General features: G+C 39.4%; 1 protein-coding gene across 1 annotated transcript in view; it reads right to left on the reverse strand.

Annotated features, from left to right (window-relative positions):
• Positions 1-3,885: 3,885 nt before the first annotated feature.
• Positions 3,886-18,828, reverse strand: part of MND1 (meiotic nuclear divisions 1) — a 42,597-nt gene continuing 27,654 nt past the window's right edge. The window contains exons 8-9 of the mRNA XM_086464810.1: positions 5,393-5,437; positions 3,886-3,992 (exon numbers count right to left, since the gene is read on the reverse strand). Of these exons, the coding sequence (XP_086320936.1) occupies positions 3,886-3,992; positions 5,393-5,437 (152 nt within the window). The remainder of the gene's footprint in view (positions 3,993-5,392; positions 5,438-18,828) is intronic.

The raw sequence follows: 18,828 nt of genomic DNA on the forward strand, positions 1-18,828 counted from the left end.
CCCTGAACTGGCAGGGAAAGCCTGTATTTATCAGGCAGCCAGCCAAGCAGAACAGCTAAATTGTGAGCTTGCACCACAGTCCCTCAGACTAAATTTGGCTGAAATACACTGCGAAATTTAAGAATGCCAAGTGGGAAAAGGGGAGAAATGACAGAAAACATGACCATACAAACCTCACCTCAACAAGCAACAAGGTGAAGATAAGCACCACCAGATCATCTGACTAGTGGAAATACTCCTGGGCGACAGGAGGACTCTGTAAGGAGCTCTTGCATTAATCATCTTAGTCACCATCACAGGTTGCGTTTCTTTTCCCTTCATTCTCCCAGTAAGTTTCAGTTCCAGCTTTGCCACTCAGTCACTGCATTACTGTGCTATTTGCTTCACAGCCTGGATTTTCCCTTTTAAAATACACAGGCCACTACACTCCCAAAAAGTAATGACATTTCAGAGGACGCATTTATGAAAGGTTTAGCAGCTGAATTACGTCAAAACCTAAACCCTTGTGACTTAACGTTTTAATGCTCTGTAAGTACCACAAAGGGAGCCCTAGAGTCCGTGCTTGGATGGTTAAAAGAAAAGCTCAGGAAGAATACGTTGTTTCAGGGAAGATACAGTCAGCAAGCTTTCTTTAAACTGGTAAGGTTTTAAGCAGATCAGGCACAAACAAATATTTTCTCCTGTGTCTACGTTTGCTTCACAGTGGCTAATCAACATCAGTCCCAAAGAGTAGGTTTACCCAACACCCCCGCCTGGTACTGTAGTGATAAACTCCTTGTGAGATTACTCCGAAAAGCCAGACTGGGTAGTGCTCCTGTCAGAGCTGCGGACTCTGCTAAAAACAACTGCCTTTGATTTTCACTAGTAGCTGCTTTAATGATAAAGCTGAACTGTAATAAGGGCCTGACCTCCTGACTTAGCTATAACAGTTGAAAATATTTACCTTACATGGGCAAAAAGCCTACAGGGCAGAAGAAAAAAAAAAAAAAGAAAAGAAAAAAAAAAAAGAGGAAGACATATACATAATATAGCTGTGACATAACCACAAGAGTGACAGCAGAAGTGAGCATTTAAACCCCACTGTTTTCATGTCAGATTCTTTAGCAATATCCCAGATTCTATCTTAGGAAAACTCTGAAGAAACAAACTGGGACACAAGATCAGACTGATTGTTTTAATTTTTGTTATAGGCTAGTAGCCAAAAACATGTCAGGAGAGGGAAAATAATTTTAACTGTTAGTAACTTTTAACTCAGCAGAAATAAAAGTCTCAGCTTCTCTTAAAAATTAAAGTGAACACACGTCTCAAATCACATAATTAGACATGGTTTCATACTGTGGGATTCAGCAGTCTGCTGCATATCTTTTTAAGAAAAAAGGCTTCTAAGAGTGAGCAGATGCAGCAGTCTGAAAGTGTCTTGGAATATTCAAGACATACAAATTGTCTCTTTTTGTCTCAGAAAGGATTTGGATTTGCTTTTCCCATTGAAAGTCATCTCCATTAAAAAAAAAGCAGAATCATGAGAAAGGTAGCATGAAATACATCAACTCCACTAGAGGAATAATGTGCATGACTGCACGTGTTTTATTCTGTAAAACAAAACCAAAATTCTACAGAAAATTATATTGCTAGAAATTCCTTGCACTTGAACTACTTAAGTTTTGCATCCAAAGCACGAGGGCTGTGTTTGACATTGTAAAGGTACTGCTTATGCTGGCTGACTGTGGCATCTCTAAGCAAGTCTACCTCAAGTAGAGTTATTTAGTTGCTATTTATTGTATTTCACTGTTTTATTACAGTCCACAATGCTTCACCCTACAGACAGGAAGCCACAATATTTCAGCTAAACTTACATAGCTGGTCATCTTCATTTCCTTCTTGAATTTGGAAAGTGGGCAAAGCAGTAGAAACCGGTAAGAAACCCTCATGCCCACAGGTACCAGAGGAAGTTGTGGTGCACTAACTGCTCCAGGCCATAAATTACCCAAGACTCCTTGACAAGTAGAAGTTCAGCCACGTCAAAGTGATTCTAAGAGGTAAGAACCATCATTAAGTTCACATGCTCAATGTTCCTTCATATGAACAAGCCTTTTGAGTCATCATCATCTCTTGTGTGTGGCAGATATGTGCTCTCAAATGAAGATGTGCCAAGGAGCTTCTGACACCTGTCAGGTAGTACAGAATAGATTAATTAAAAAAAAAAATTATCAAGAAAAAAAAACACTTAAGAGAGATATTCCACAAACAACAGAAAAAGTTCTTTCTGTAGTGTTTCACAGCACAAAATCCAAGAGTAAGAATAACCACCCAAGCTGCACGTGCATCAGTTCTTTGGTTTGGCACCACCACTTGGGGCACAGCACTCCATTCGCGGGGCAAAAGCCAGGCCTGATAAGACATGCTGCATTCAGCTCAGTGCTGCCAGCTTCATTAAGGTGGTACCAGTTAGCCACTGGTAAGCTGTTACTCAGTTATGTAACACGTTACATGTTAAAGATTTAGGAGTAAAATCTTTGCAAACACATAAAAGGAAATGTCTCCATTGCAATTGTAAGCACAGTGACATTTTACTATGTGCCAGGCATCACATACGTTTGCTTCGGTAGCTTGTTACGCTACCTCTGTGAGAGGAAAATCTTCCACTTAGTATCTTCTCAATAACTTTGCTGTCTTCGTAGACATGGGATGACAGTAGCCAGAGGCACATCTGAAATACTTGGATTTTAACACACACTGAACTGCTAGGAAACTTTTAATTGGAAGGATCACAGGAGACAGGCTTCTGAGCGTATCTGCAGCTAAATGTCGCCTTTTCAGCAATGCTGCTTTCCAGCGATACATGCATCTACCTTGCAGCAGGCCCACCTGCCTCCTAAAGGTAAAGCTTATATCCTCCAGAGCTGTACAGCAGAAATGCTGTCCTGCAATCCATAGCTGTGAGGAGGTACAAGACCAGTCTGTACTCTCCACTTCTGTAGCCACGCACTGATCAGAGGTAGAAACCAGAAGCTGATACAAAGTGAGGCGCTTGTGAAATTTCACCAAACAAAAATGAGACATTCTGAAATTTGGTTGGCTGCTTTTTTTTAGTCTGAAATTGAAAAATGTATATAAACCCAAAGATGCTCAGCATCTTCAAATCAATTTGAATAGCAAATTGAATTTAGTCTCTCGCATCGCAGATTAGCATCCCAAATTGTGGTGCGAATGGATGGATGGGTGCTCCTTGCTCCCTCCTATATAGTAACAATATTGACCAGGGAAGCTTTCTCAGTGTCAAATCCAGTACATTCACTGGAACACATTTAGCTCTGATAAACTAATATTTTCCAACAACAAACAAAATTTTGTTACTAAACTTACAGGCATATCTAGCAATGCAATAAAAACAACTTGAAATCAGACCTTCTACTCACATCCTTACTGTCTCACTGTTTTCCATTAATTATGCCTCTTTTCTATTTCATTAGCGAGACGAGGGAAATCCATATTGTACCGTTATTTCTACTCTGAAGTCTTCAACGTGTTTAAACATAAATCACTGGAGCTTCTAGCTCTTGCTACTACTCCCAGTTAAGCAAAAGAAGAGTAAAAACCAGTCTCAGGACTTTGTGATAATTATTCCCTATAAACCCTGTTAATTCTTAGTCTGTCTCACAAAAGTCATCAAGCAATTTACTGTCCCTATGAAAGTACCAGGGGAAAAAAAAAAGAAAAAAAAAAAAAAAGATGAAGCAAATATTTTTAGAATTTTATTAGTGTTACCAAAACCTGCAAATTAAAGGGTGGTCAGTTGTTTGGAGAGGATTCAGACACCCATTTACATGCCAGCTGAGAATATTTAACAAACTGTGTACAAGTGTATCAGCCCTCAGCTGCTGAACACTAATCAATATAATCCAAATCTTCTGGGATTCCAAAACTCTTGTCAATTCTGCTCTCTTCAAATCCAAATTTACGTTTGGCCCAGGACTTTATTGAAAAGATGTTATCTGTAAACAGAATGAAAAACATTCAGTTTTTAATGTTTAGGAAAGCATTAATTATAGTCTTGGCTACCACAAAATCCTTCAGTTTGTGTTCTCTGTGTATATGAAAAAGTGAGGAACATCATTACTAAGTAGATTTAGAACAGAAAACAGGAGGCTTTTGCTAGTGACATGCTTTTACTTGGTACTAAGTAAAATGTGTCTTACTTTTTAGAGGTTACCTTTATCTTTTCTTGCTCCTCTTCTATAAGAAGACTGAAAGCTACAATTACAGCGTAAGCCTGCTATAGAGTGATGAGGTAAGTGTGAATATGCATAACAAGTATTTTACAGGTCCTTTTTCAACTAGACCTCTACTGCATGACTGTCTACAACTGCAAAAATCAGATTTAAATGAACTATAAGGTCCTTTCTAGTCCTGCATGCATTTGTTCCAATAACATACATTTTGTTTGAACGTTAAAAATATGCTACAGCACATAACCTAATTGTCTAATTAAACAGGAAAGTACTTTCTACAGGCTGCAGCATAGTTCCTTTACCTCTCTCAAGACCTTGACAATGACAGCCTGTCATCAACAGTAGAAAGCCCTGACAACAGCACTCCCAGTTTTCAAATACATAACTTTTTTCCCCATATGCCATGAATCCAGTGCAAATGAAGATATAAAATAACAATAGTCAAAAGACTACGACATAACCCATGATAGTGAGCAGTCTATCAGTAGTAGATGAATTCTAAACAAAAAAGTTACAAACAATATTCTAAATAATTTTTAAAAAGTAAGGACATACATATTGCTTGCTCTGCAAAATGGAAATATATAGCAATATAGCAAAGCTAAGCAACAACAGAAAATTAAATTAAACTTCCACACACGTGTTATCACAATAACCTTCCTCAAAACTGTGCACCATTCTTCCTGCATGTCAAAGCTGATGAATTAGTTTTAGAATTACCTACTTTATATTAGCATCCATCATATAGTAGCAGCAATAAGGCTCCACAAAGCATTCTACTCTTTAGAAACAGATGAAAATTCAGAAAAGAAGAATTAAACTTTCTGAATACCTGGATGCCACCATTTCTGGTCTCTTTCTACTAATGTTTTCCTCATCTTAAGGAATTTTAACTCAACCAAGAAAATGAGCTGCAGGTTTTAACATAGTATGTAAGATAGCACCAGAAGAACAAATACGTTATGTGAGGTGAAGTACGTTCAGTAACTAAACTGAGAAAAGGTCTTCCTTTTTTTGAATCATCATAATTTATAAGCAAAATATATTTCTGCATGTTTTTACATTAAATCTTAATAAAATTTAAAATTCTTAACAACGCGTAGGTCTTTTACTGAAATTGCTCTAGTGTGAAGCTGTATTAAGCAACAGAAATGCATACACACCAGTCCACCTATTGGCTGCCTCCTTGGCTATTTTGTTTGTTTGGCCTGAAATAGAGAAGAAAAACAAACAAACATCAGAGTAGAATCATAAAACAGTTTCAAGGCACAGAGATTAAATTTTTATTGATGTCATTTTTAGAGATTAAATTTTTATTGATGTCATTTTTAGAGAGCCATATAATATAAGGAAGGTATTCTACTGCTTCCAAACTCTTCTTCTATTTCACACTTTTAAGGTTCCATCAAGCACAAAGCTAAGTTAAAGAAAAACAGGAACAAAGGAATATAAAAGATACCATATGAACAACCATGAGTTTTGGAGTGTATTTTAAAATAAAATAATCCTAGTTGGGTTTGCCTGGGGGCTTAATTATCTGTACTGAGACTGGAACTAGATACATAGCCTGAAGATACTAGAGGCAACCGAGATGGAAAATGTTTTATAATCCTGTCTATACATAAGTAATCCATCACAGAGGTATGCATAACTCTATATAGATAAGGAAAATGACAAGGGTAGCAGTTTATCCCATTAATCCAAAAGTTTATCATATAGCTCTGGAAGGTCTCCCAAGTTTTAAGAACCCCCTCAATGAAATGAAGACAAAATAATGCTCCTGGTTATTAAACTTGATTTCCCTCCCTTACCACCACTCCAGATCTAAATACATAATAGTAAATTACCATTACTACAAATAGCTCTTACATAGTTTCCATGAGGCAAAACAGTATCAAGAAAAATTCCTCTTAGATCACCATGCTCCCATTAAATAAGTACTGAATCAAATCAAGTGGGTTGGGTTGTAACGTGGGAATTTATCAGAATCATTATGGTTCTCACGCCTACACACAACTTAGTTATTCCCAGTCAGTCTTGTTAGTACTTGCATGATAATACTCATTTGAATGGTCAGCATGAAATTTGTCTCCAGGGGTACCGAGAAGTGAATATATGATCAGGTATCCATTGTTATAAAGATTGTACTTCAGGCAAAATTAAATTATGTTGAGAAATCATCTGCTGGTACACAGGAAGCTAAGCACTCATTATTCTACCATTAATACTTCAGTAAGTGATCTGAAAAATGTTTTAACCAGAGTAAAACACTGCTTCAAAACCAGTGCAGTTTCTAGAAGTGGCCTACAATTAGAAAGCTTGGGCATAGCATGAAGAAAAGTAAAAAAGAAAGATGGGGGGAAAAAAGGGGAGTGGGTGAGAAAATGGCATTTTTGCTTGTTTGCATGCACCAGAAATTCAAGTTATTCCTAGCTAGAGAGAGATACTCGTTTCCTTTGCTGACTGCTTGTTGCCACCCCTACTTGTTCAGTTCCATGACTGGCAGCACTGACAACATACATGGCAGCCAACGGCACTGTGAACAGTGCTTTATCCAACACTACATAAAGCAAGCCTGCAGAGTACAGGCTTTCACTGGTCAAGATTTTAAATGTGTGAGCTATGATACTTCCCTCAGCATTCTTCTGAAACTCTAGAGTAAAACTGGAAAGCTGTACTTGGTCCAAGTAATGAAGTTTAAAATGAAGCGGGGGGAAGTAGGATGATATTAAACTGCACGGATCCAGAGGTGCAGGGTGACAGCATCCTGATAGCAGATGAGCCAACCTGGTCCGCAGCACCTGCTAGGTCTCAGCGGAAAGCTCTGCTGCTGAGCCCTGCACTTCTGCATCACATAGCAGCTCTAAGTTCCTGCAGCTTTCAGCACACAGCCCTGTGATTAAAGCCCTGCGACCACACGCTACAGTGCATTAAAAAACCTCAATAGTGGCAGCATGGTGTGCTGTCACCCTTCAGACATTGCTTATATGTGTGGAAGTATACATATGTGATCATGTGTTTTTAAAACATGGCTTCTTACCTCTGTCAAAGAAAAGGCTGAGGTGACCAATAGAAACAGGTTGGGCAACAAGGGTGGTTAGAATGGTGGTGGCTGCCTATAACCGAGTTGTGGCTAGAAATGAAATCATGGTAGCAAGAGCAGGAGGCTATAATGGGGAAATGCCACAGTGGGCAGCACCTTCAATGACTTAAATAACAGAGAAATAACAAAAATAAACACGCAAACAAAGGAAACTCCTGAGAGTAAAAGTTTGAAATATTTTAACCATTTCATTCTTTCCATGAACCACCCGGGACTGATCACAGACTGGCAGTAAAGTGTCATGGTAGAAGTGTGGAATGATCACATGCGGAGGCAGAACTTCAGGATGGGGAAGGTGACATTCGAAAAGTCAGGCTGAATAGCAAAGAGGAGGCTGCCTCGGTCCTTCAGAGACTGGGAACACACACCACCCACATTACTGTGCTGCCAGGGGGCTCAGAGTCAGGGAAACAAGAGCCACTTGTAAAGCCTCAGGCACATGACACCTCCAGGAAACACATTCACGAGAGGCGGGGGCAAGTGTTTGCCGCTTGCCATTTCCCACTTACACCCATGTGTACAACAGCACCACAGGGATGCAGGTGCGGATCTATTCTGCCATGTTGAAAGCTGCTTAGACAACCAGGCATGCTGTATCAACAACAATGCCAGCTAGCTTGGCGAGTTGCAAGACACCCGCATGTTCCTCACGCCCAGCCTAAGCTAGGTCATGCACACAAGGCAGTTTGCACTGTCTCTTGTCATCAAGTGAGACTGTCACTGCCACTGCTGCAGGATGGCACTGCAGTCTGCTTAACCACTGACGCGATTGTCCTTATCACAGGAACAATCCCTTGTATCCCCTTAGAGGAAAGCAAAGGCAGGGAAAGGAAGGTCCAGCAGCAATGAATGTCTAAAAAGAAAGGGAGGGAGGGTTGGAAACATACTTTTTAGTGCAGGCAAGGGACATCTACCAGCAACCCACAGGGATTCAGGAGCAGACCAGGAAACAGAGCTGACAAAAGGGCATGTGGACAGCTGTAAGAGGTGCAGTAAGAAGCCTTCTAAAGCAAATGGACAGCACCTGGTTAGGAGTGAAAGCCAGCAGTACAAAAGATCAACACAGCAATGTTTCTTGCCTCAAATCTTAGCACAGTAAGGCCACATTGCTTCAGATCTGACTCAGGAGGCCCTACAGTCATTCTCAGCATACTAAAGAACCTCACCCTCTTCTTTCCTCCTCCACCCAGATTCATTCACTTTTTTTCCTGGAAGGCAGGTGGTGGGAATTAAAAGTCCTATCTGCATTCCAAAACGGAATGGCCAAAAACTGTTGAAGCCTCAAATATTTCCACAGGATGGGAAGATCACTACATACCTCATCAAAACAAGATACACTCCAGGAGACTAAGTTAGTCCTTTCTATCAGACTTCGGACGCACTTCCATGGGTGAAAAACAACTGCAACAGCAACAACCACCAACACCTCCTCACAAACGTTTTCCAAACCTACTTTCAGGTTCTTTCTGAAAGCTTTTTTAAGTCCTGCACATATCATTAAGGGAATACTAAGGAAGCAGTCACTGAACAGTATTCCGAATTGGACTATAAAGGTAACATATTCCAGTTCCAATAGCTATACTAAAAAAATCTGAACAGCAAGAACCAGTTCACAACCACCTATAGACTTGGAAATGAAGAAAGAGCTGTAGCTTTCTTTCCTCTCCCAACTTTTACTCTGGCATCTTCAGGATAACTCTAAGGATTACTGTAAGTAACATTTTTATGTGTAAATAAAATTTTCAGGTCCAAGAACCTCTAGTCTACAGAGTAACAAAAGCTCATTATATTTATAAAACTAGCATAGTTTGGTGCCAGTTTTGACCTACAACAACTAAAGCGACAAGAATATTGTATGGATTTCCTCGCTTAAAAAGCACATGACTGCACAGGGAACTAGCACCTTTTCAAGGAGACAGTCACCAATCAGCCTGTGGGATTGTCAGCAGATACATGTGAAATACAACTGCAGTCTCTGGCATGTTGGCAAGGGAGTAATTTTACAGCGTCAATCACAATTCTTCTGCACAAAATGCAGAGAACAGCTGCAACTGTTCTCAGGGGTCAGTAAGGATTATTAGCCCAAAGATCCCAAATCTCTCTCGTGAAACGGGTCAGGATAAATTAATTGCATTAGGTAGATTTGAATTCCAGTAATAACTCTGCATCCATTTAGATTGAATTTAATTATGAAAAATGACAGCTACCATAAGAACAGTATGTGAACTTGACTCTCCAATGACTCTGATTATCCATTACCTTCTGCAGAGTTATCCATTCTCCTGCTCACAGGCTGCCCTCACTTTCCACAAACACTTTACCTTGCCTTCATCACACCGTGGCAGATTTGTGTTTCCCTACCTCTCTTGGAGAATCATCATAACATGCCATGATGCACAGTTTCCAAAAATCTTTCCCAATAATGAAAACATCACCTGCAAATAAAGAGCCTGCCTCTAAAGGCCAGGGTAGAAGGTGAACATATAAATTATACACCCCTCACCCACAGAGAGTACAAAAGGTAATTGTCTAGTAATTCCTACTGACATGTCCATCCATAAACTGACACCAGAGACTCTGATCAAGAGACCATAGCCTGCCATTGGAGACTATTCATGGCAATGATGTCATTGTGTGGCTCCTTTCAAGTCTGTATTTGAGTACCTTGAGACTGTCCACAACCCTGTCAACAGAGTAACTCAAAAAACATAGCAAGAACAGCTTTAGAACAATGTTTTGTAACCAAATGTTAGGCACAGATACCTCCACACTATATGCAATCTTTACCTTCCCCTGTGCTTCCCAAAGAGGTGTTTCCTCTTAGAAGCAGAATAAAGAGTTCTTTTGTAGAAGAGTGATAGCACATCAGAATCCTGTCAACTCCTTTAAATCCAAAATAACACATCATTCTTCCCCCATACTCCAGTATCCCACATAACACTTATCGCCATGATATTAATCAACAGGTCACAATGCTTCAGAATTCATGACTAAATTCAAGTCAATGCATAAATATGATTTGTTATTTAAATGACATCACAAATTCAGCAGAACTATTTATACTGACATACTACTGAATAATCAAAAGAAGTATCTCATTTTACACTTAGATTCTGAATAAAGTTTCAGAACTACAAGAAAAAGTGTTGAAGATTATGAATCCTACCTACTGATATACAACTGTTTTGAAAAGCATAAAACGAGCCATTTGCGATAGAAAAAAACTCAAGAAATTTTGATATATGAAATTAGCATTTCTGCTGCAACAGCTCTGTGTGTATCTGTATACACTCTTGAAAAGAAACCTTAGCAAATACATATATAGCGCCAGTCTTGCCTATATGGTGAGACACAGCAGTGCACAGTAAAGCTACTAATAAGTTGATCCACATCTCTGGGAACACACTTTTAAAGGGTCTGCGATCTTTGTTAGTGTGTTTGAAAAAAGTGTCAAGTCTCATCAGTAAAAGCTCCCTCTGTCCCATACGAAAAGGTCACACTGTCAAATTTCATCAGGATGTATACAGTGTCTCTTTGAAAGACGTCCAACAGAATTTGTCAGAATTGCTACCAAAAGATTCCTCTATGCAAAATACACGCTCTTGCACTTAAGTTTACTATATTTATGTACCCACAGAAAAAGATTATTTACCTTTCAAGAACTCTACCTGAAAGCCATGCTGAAATCTTAGTTGCATAACTAAACCACATCTATTCTTATCCAACACACAGAGGGAAGCAATGTGCTTACAAAAGGGAAACAAGCACACCAACCTTCTGATTCAGGGCTCTAACAACACTTCGTTCTTCTTTCAATGGACAACTCCCCCCTCCCCGCTTCATTTACTAATAAACTCCATATCCACAGCACAGCTAAAGGAACTTGCAAGCTTCTGTGCTGCTGAACTGCATTTTGCAAGGAGGTTCATTCCAGAGCGCTATGGTTTTTGTCTAGTTCAGAATGTTACTCTGCTGCACGCCTCACATGTCACAGAAGCTGCAGAGAAGAGTCTGGAAGGCGTGGCAGGTGGTCCTCTGGTCTCTGTATCCATGACTCAATGCATGTCCAACCTTACCAACTTTACCTATGCCATTTGAGGTATTTGTAGACTGTTTTCAAGGTTTGCAGTTTTAGAGCTTTTACAATCTTCCCAGGCAATTTAGTTCTCTGATTATTGCTACCATTAGAATAGTTTTTCATCTAACTTTTTTTTCCTTTCTGCAATTTAAGGCTATTACTTATTGCCAAGTTCTCCATGAACCTCAGCAACAGGCTATTTCTTTCCTTTTCTGAAGAAGATACAGATATGTGAAACCCACCAGAGGTAATCTTCTTTTGAGCCCTATTTTTGTAATTTTTTTTCCTCCTAGAATGCAGTTGCTCAATGTCTGGTCTTTTTGCTCTACTCTGAGTTTTCCCTAGTTCATTACATACCTCTCAAGTAGGATAACCAACCTGACACAGCGTTACAGCTGAAGCCTCACTAATGCTAACTTGAGTAGAAAGATTATTTCATACACCGCATTGGTGGTTTCTGTATCTTAGTATGGCAATTTTGCTTTTCACAACAAGAATGTCTTATATTCAAAAACTACTATAACCCTGACATCTTTTTCAAACCCTCTCCCCTTAAGCAACTGCTCCAGATTATTTGCGTAACATAATATCCTTGAACGCATATACATCCTTGCACTTGCCACTGCTGAGTTTTATTTGGTGTTTTTCAGACTATCTTTGCAATTTGTCATACTCATTTTGAAATTTCACCTTGTCCTCTGTCCATGCAATGTCTCTTAGTTTCGTTGTCTGCAAATGCATCTTTTTCAAACTGGCAACCTGTCACAAGTGAGATCTTCCAGGGATCGATATTGGGCCCAACTGTTTAATATCTTCATAAGTGATTGTGAGGATTTGATCAAGTGTGCCCTGATGAAGTTTGCTAATGATACCAAACTGAGTGAGGAAGTGGACACTTCAGAAGGGAGAGCCACCCTGCAGGAAGGCCTGTATAGCCTGGAAGAGCGGGCTAACAAGAACCTTACAAAGTTCAATAAGGACAAGTGTAAGGTCTCGCACCTAGGAAAACATAATCCTGGTGAGACCGCATCTGGAATAGCGTGTCCAGTTCTGGGCCCCTCAGTTCAAGGACAGGGAACTGCTTGAAAGAGTCCAGCGCAGAGCCACAGAGATGATGAAGGGGGTGGAACATCTCCCTCATGATGAAAGGCTGAGGGAGCTGGGTCTCTTTAGCTTGGAGAAGAGGAGACTGAGGGGTGACTTCATTCATGTTTATCAATACGTAAAGGGCGAGTGTCAGGAGGGTGGAGCTGGGCTCTTCTCAGTGGTGGCCAATGACAGGACAAGGGGCAACGGGTGCAAGCTGGAGCACAGGAGGTTCCACATTAACATAAGGAAAAACTTTTTCACTGTGAGGGTGACAGCGCACTGGAACAGGCTGCCCAGAAAGATTGTGGAGTCTCCTTCTCTGGAGACATTCAAAATCCACCTGGACACGTTCCTGTATGAGCTACTCTAGGTGGTCCTGCTCTGGCAGGGGGGTCGGACTAGACGATCTTTTGAGGTCCCTTCCAACCCCTAACATTCTGTGATTCTGTGAGTGCAGCACAGGCTGGGATCTACCTGGCTGGAGAGCAGCACTGTGGAAAGGCACCTAGGAGCCCTCATGGATAACAAGCTCTATATGAGGAACAGTGTGCTGCATTGGCAAAGACAGCCAACAGGATGCTGGGTTGCATCAACCAGAGCACCACGAGCAGAGACAAAGTCATTATCCCACTCTACTCAACGCTCGTCAGGCCACACCTGGAATACTGTGTTCAGTTTTGGTCCCCACTGTACAGAAAGATGTGGACAGGTTGGAGAGGGTCCAGAGAAGGGCCACAAAGATGATCAAAGGACTGGGAAGCCTGCCATATGAGGAGAGGCTGAGAGAATTTGGCTTGTTCAGTCTTGAGAAAATAAGGCTTAGGGGAGACCTTATCACCACGTTCCAGTACTTAAAGGGTGGCTACAAAGATTATGGAGACTCCCTTTTCACAAGGATTCACATGGAAAAGATGAGGGGTAATAGGTACAAGTTACTCCTGGGGAGATTCCAATTGGACACAAAAGGAGTATTTTTCACAATGAGAACAATAAGCCATTGGAATAATCTCCCCAGGGAAGTGGTGGATTCCCCAATATTGGATACTTTTAAGATCCCGCTGGACAGGGTGCTGAGCCATCTTGCCTAGACCATGCTTTTGACAAGAAAGGTTGGACTTGGACCAGATAATCCTTGAGGTCCCTTCCAACCTGGTATTCTATGATTCCATGACATGTAACCAAAGTGTAACTTCTATTCTATTATCCAGCTCATTAATATAAATACTGAGCAGATGCAGACACAACAGATCCTATTATAGAACATCATTGATTCTACCTCCCTTTCTGATACTGAATTACTAACAAATACACTTTGAGTACAATTATAAAGTAGTTTGAGATTCACATTACTGTAGTCTCATCAGGATTGTATTTCCCTACTCTCCCTCCTACGGCATCACACAAAACTGAGTCAAAACACCAAAGACAAACTTCTCCCAATCTACAAAGGTCTCTTACAGTGGCAAAGACAAAACCTCTGTGTTCTTCTAGGTGTTTCCAAACTGGTTCTCTGTTCCAGATTTTTTTCTGATATCCTGCTCTTTTCAGTGAAAATAACTCATAAGATGTTAAAGTGAGGAGGGGAGAAAAAAACATTGGAAATACTCTCAAATACACCACCAATGCCGAGATTAGTCTTGCACTCATACAACTTGCCCTGCAAAATGTTAAATAGTACAGAACAACGTATCTGTATTAGGAATATACACTGATAATACATGACCCTAATCTAGATAAACCCATAATGAAAACCATAACTTACCATCCCATAACATAGGGGAGATTTCCTGACCTATGAGATTGGCAACACATTTGTTTTTTTTAAAAAAAACAAGGCCAGGGAAGACTACACTTGACAGTCTTGCAACTTAGCACTGAAGACAACAAATCAAACATCCACAATACCTTTCCTGACCTCATTTTGCATACGGAAGTCATGAAAAGATATAAACCAGTATTTTTTTTTAAATTCCTTTGAGTATCACCGTAACTTTATCAAAACAGTCTGAATGAATGGTATCATACACAACTAACCTAGCAGGTCTAACACTGGGAGAGAGAAGCAAAATAATCACTCCACAAAAGCCTTTTTGTTTCGTATATAAATGATCTCTAGATTACTTCCATTTGATGCTCTCTTCAGGGCTTTAAAACATGGCCAAATGGATTGCTACCGATTCATTTCTGAATCAGGGAGTATCGTAAATGTAGTCACAAGTAGCCATTTTCCACATCACAAATTTTATCAAGTGTCTACCATTCCTAAGCAGCTCAACAGCTTTTACCATAAAGATTTACTGGCTTGGACAATAAAATTATTCCCACATATTTCACCCGTCTGCCTCTCACCCCACATATTTTTTCTGCCATTCCAATATACACAAGTAAGAAACAAAATAAACAGAAAGAACAAAAATAAGCCTTGTGAGCACTCATTTGATTTCAAGAAAAGGTAACCTGCCAGAGTAGCCAGTTTATTTAAGCAGGGTGTTACATGGTAGCTAAAAATATTCGATCTTCTAACTGTGCCTTTTCTGAGTGTCTAAGTTAAACCCCACTGTCAAAACACAAGCTATTTCAATTTTTTTTTTTCTTAACCAGCTAAAATGCAGCTTCATTTTAAAGCAAGCTGGCCTAAGTTGATGCTCTCCAAGAAGAATAGTCTGGCTAGAATGTTTTGAGGTATAAAAACATATGTATGCATGTGTCTAAACATTTAGGACAGTTTTTCATTACAGAGTAACCTCTTAGCAGGAGTCCAAACACAGAGATAGAGAAATTCTCTGAAACACAGAGAATTAGGGCCTTTTGCTGAAAGCCAAATGACCCTTCTGAACGTCAGCTTCCCAGCTTCAGTCAAAACTCTGTATTTCACTTTAAGCTTTGCGCCTTAGGAATATATGTGCAGATGCATTTTAAGCTGCCCTAGTCTTTCCTGGTGGTCTTGCGCTCATTATTCTTCATGGCTGTTACATTCTCCTTTCTTTCCAATTACCACAGCTGCTCATCCATTTACCTACCCCTGTTCCTTTCTCATTCAGTTATTTCCAAATCAATTTTCTACACAGTTAGACTCATTGCAGAGTTCGGGAACATGACTTTGAGAATTTGTCACCTGATATGCTCCTGGTTGGTCAGAGAATCCCTGGTTGCTCTTCAGGGCAACTACTGCAAGACATACAATTCTGGGAGATGCATGACAAATCACCACACGTATGAAAGCCTTCTGAAGAAGGCAGCGAAAGACTTCATCAGAGAGACTGTTTAGTGGAAAGAGAAATTTCAAAGACCTCAGGAGAGTCCATCACAATACAAAGATATATACCCCATCAGTTCCTAACTCAAGCTGACAACCTGCTGTTACCACTGGTGAACCACAGCATAGGAATGAAGCGACAAGGTGTGAACTCTTTAACCTACTTTTGTATTATGGCCTCTGGTAATCACAGCCAGATTCTGCTCTACAAGTGTTTGCTCTGTTAAAGGACCAGCATTTTCAGTAACTGAACTGCAAACAAGCCTCCCTTGATTTTCAAGAGAAAAGGAAAATTGGAATGGATGAAGATAAAGGAGCAGAAACTTTGCAATAAACTAGCAAAGTTAAAACTTCACTTGCCTAAACTTGCAAATCCTTCTCGTTTGCTACGATTACTGGAGGAACTTGGAGTGTTAGTGATCAAGTGTATGTTTGTAATTCCACTCATTAGTACCTTGTTCCTTTTTCAACTTTAACAGTTAGAATTTGTTTACTGTTACTATGTGTAACTATGATTACATACATTCATAATTTTTAGAAAGAATTAGGATAAAGTTATGTTTCGTTCTGGTTAAAGCATTTTGCATTGTATTTTAATGTAGCTTTTGAACAGGTAATCTAATTTGCCAACCTTCCAGCTGAATGACAAGCCATTCAAAAAACAGTACAGGGAGGGGGGGAAGCATAAAAAAAAATCTTAGCTTGATGCAATTAATCAAATAAATGTGTTCTTTCCTTACTGGTGCACATTTACATACATTACGGTATTCCATGATGAAGGAAAAAAGGAAAAAAAGGAGGAGGAAGGGGGGCTTTGTATTTTTATTTTTATTGGTAGCAGAGAGCTCACAAGTTATGTACATGAACATACATTGTCCATTTCCTGTCATATCCTCATCCAGATCTTGAGGAGATGAACACATTAAACACACAATTCTCTGAAAGATAAGACTTAAAAAAAAGAAAGAAAGAAAGAGTGCTTTCTTTTAAATCCATTATTTTTCTATGCAAGTGTCTGGTTCACTCTAATGAAAGCTTAGTTTAACCCTCTAGGGCTAACATAAGTGTGGGTGGAGACACTAGTCTAACTTCAACAGAATGACTAATTTGCTAATGGTATTGATGCATAAACCATAAAAAGCACAGCTTGTCTTTCAGATGTTGGGTGCATATTTCATGGTCCGTAGTTTGAAAATGTCCTCTTAATTGCATACTGAACATATTGGATCTAGAGGTGATTAAAAAAACCCACTCTCTCTATAGGCTTGATCTGTACCCTATTGATTTTGGTGGCACGTAGAGCAGGCTTAGAATTATTTGTAGACATTCACTTTTCCAAGTGAATCACTACGTTTATAAAAATAGCTACTTAATAGTTCATTAACTGAAAGCACTGACAAGGCTCTTTAGTTTAAATAACCTTTCTGATAAGTTTTCTGAACAGTAGTCTTTGCCACAAAAAAGAAAACCCATTAAACCATTCTGTAAATTATTGTTTTTACGAATTTTGAGTCAAACTGATGCAACTTACTTTAAAGCCTCTCCATTAGCCAGGATAGTCTAATCTTCATTTCATTTCTTCACTACTGTTTACCCTTTGGGAACAGGGATTATTCCCAGTATTAGTAAGAAAACTCCAAGAAAATCTAGCACAGATACTAAGTTTTTGTAAAATTAATTACATGTGTATGCATAATACATTTCTAAATTGTTTTGAACCTAACAGAGCATAATAGTTGGATGTATCAAAAAAAAAATTTGCCACCCACCCCCAAACCCACAAAACTCAAACTATGCACTCCACAAAATCCAGCAGCTAAATCAACATTACCTTTTCAGCATTCTGCCTCAAGATACTAAGATGAATGAAGAAACAGGTAAACCCAGAACTATACTGTCTGTATACCCCAATACAGTTCTTCACAACAGTTTGTCAAGCTAAAATTTTCAGTGTTTAGACACATCAGAATTAGAAATTTTTGAAGCCTTGACAATGAGAAAAGACCCTTTCAAATACATACTACAACATATAGCATGACATTTCCATGGTATTCAGTAAAGACTGGATGTTTTCCCAAAATTTATTTTCACACAGCCATGTTAAGTATTAGTTCTAGAAAATAATCTAACCCTGAACTGGACTGGTAATGATGCCTCTGAGATCACACTTTCAGAGATTCGAAACGATAACTGTCTGGATATTTGTGGTTTGAAATCCTGTCCATTTGAACCACTTACACCTCTTGCTACAGGATAAAAACAAAGAGAGCTGAAAAAAAGGTTGACACCAAAATTGCTACATTACATGTGTTGTATCTGGCAGTTTGCTAATTTTTGAGAATACAGTTTGTCTAGACATCTTCAGATCACAGAAGTGCTGACAGGCAACATCTAAGACCAACCCCAGAAATATTAGCAATCATACCACATGGAAGTCACTCACTTCAGTCAGTATGTAACTATTTCTGCGGTTGCTGTCCTACACAAAGGCACAAAGTAAACAAAACATGGCTACTGTGAAAAAAAAAAAAAAAGCTAAGACCCAGCAATGTTTTAATATAGTATAAATCAACATTCCTCTAATTACGGTGGAAGAACATGAAGTCTGTGAGCCTAGAAACGTTTATTTTACAGTGAACACTGAAAATGTGTAGCTATTACCAGTTACAAGCTGGCCAACAACTCAAGAGCAAAACCCATAGCATTTATACACTTAGGCTGCCAGACAAACCTTCCTATAAAATTGTCAGAAAAATGTTATTAGCTCCCTAACATCTCTCTCTAGCAGGCAGAAAGAATTAATCTTATGCAGCAGTTAATCTTGATGTTATCTGGAGGGTTTTTTGTTGGTCTTACGAAAATCTGGATAAACTGTGAACTATTGAAAGCTTGCATTCTCCATGCCTTTGTCCTCTACCATAATCTTCAAAGAATCTAGCAGTATCCAACTTTGCATACATACATGTTACATCATATAAGCCTTTCTTCTGGAGGAACAGTGAATTTCTTCTCTACAATGGCTGCTTTCCCATGAGAATATCCTCCAGCCTACAAAAGTCTGCCTCAAAGCTGA

Source organism: Leptosomus discolor, chromosome 4, assembly GCF_034619465.1.
Source record: "Leptosomus discolor isolate bLepDis1 chromosome 4, bLepDis1.hap2, whole genome shotgun sequence".
Classification (NCBI taxonomy): Eukaryota; Metazoa; Chordata; class Aves; order Leptosomiformes; family Leptosomidae; genus Leptosomus; species Leptosomus discolor.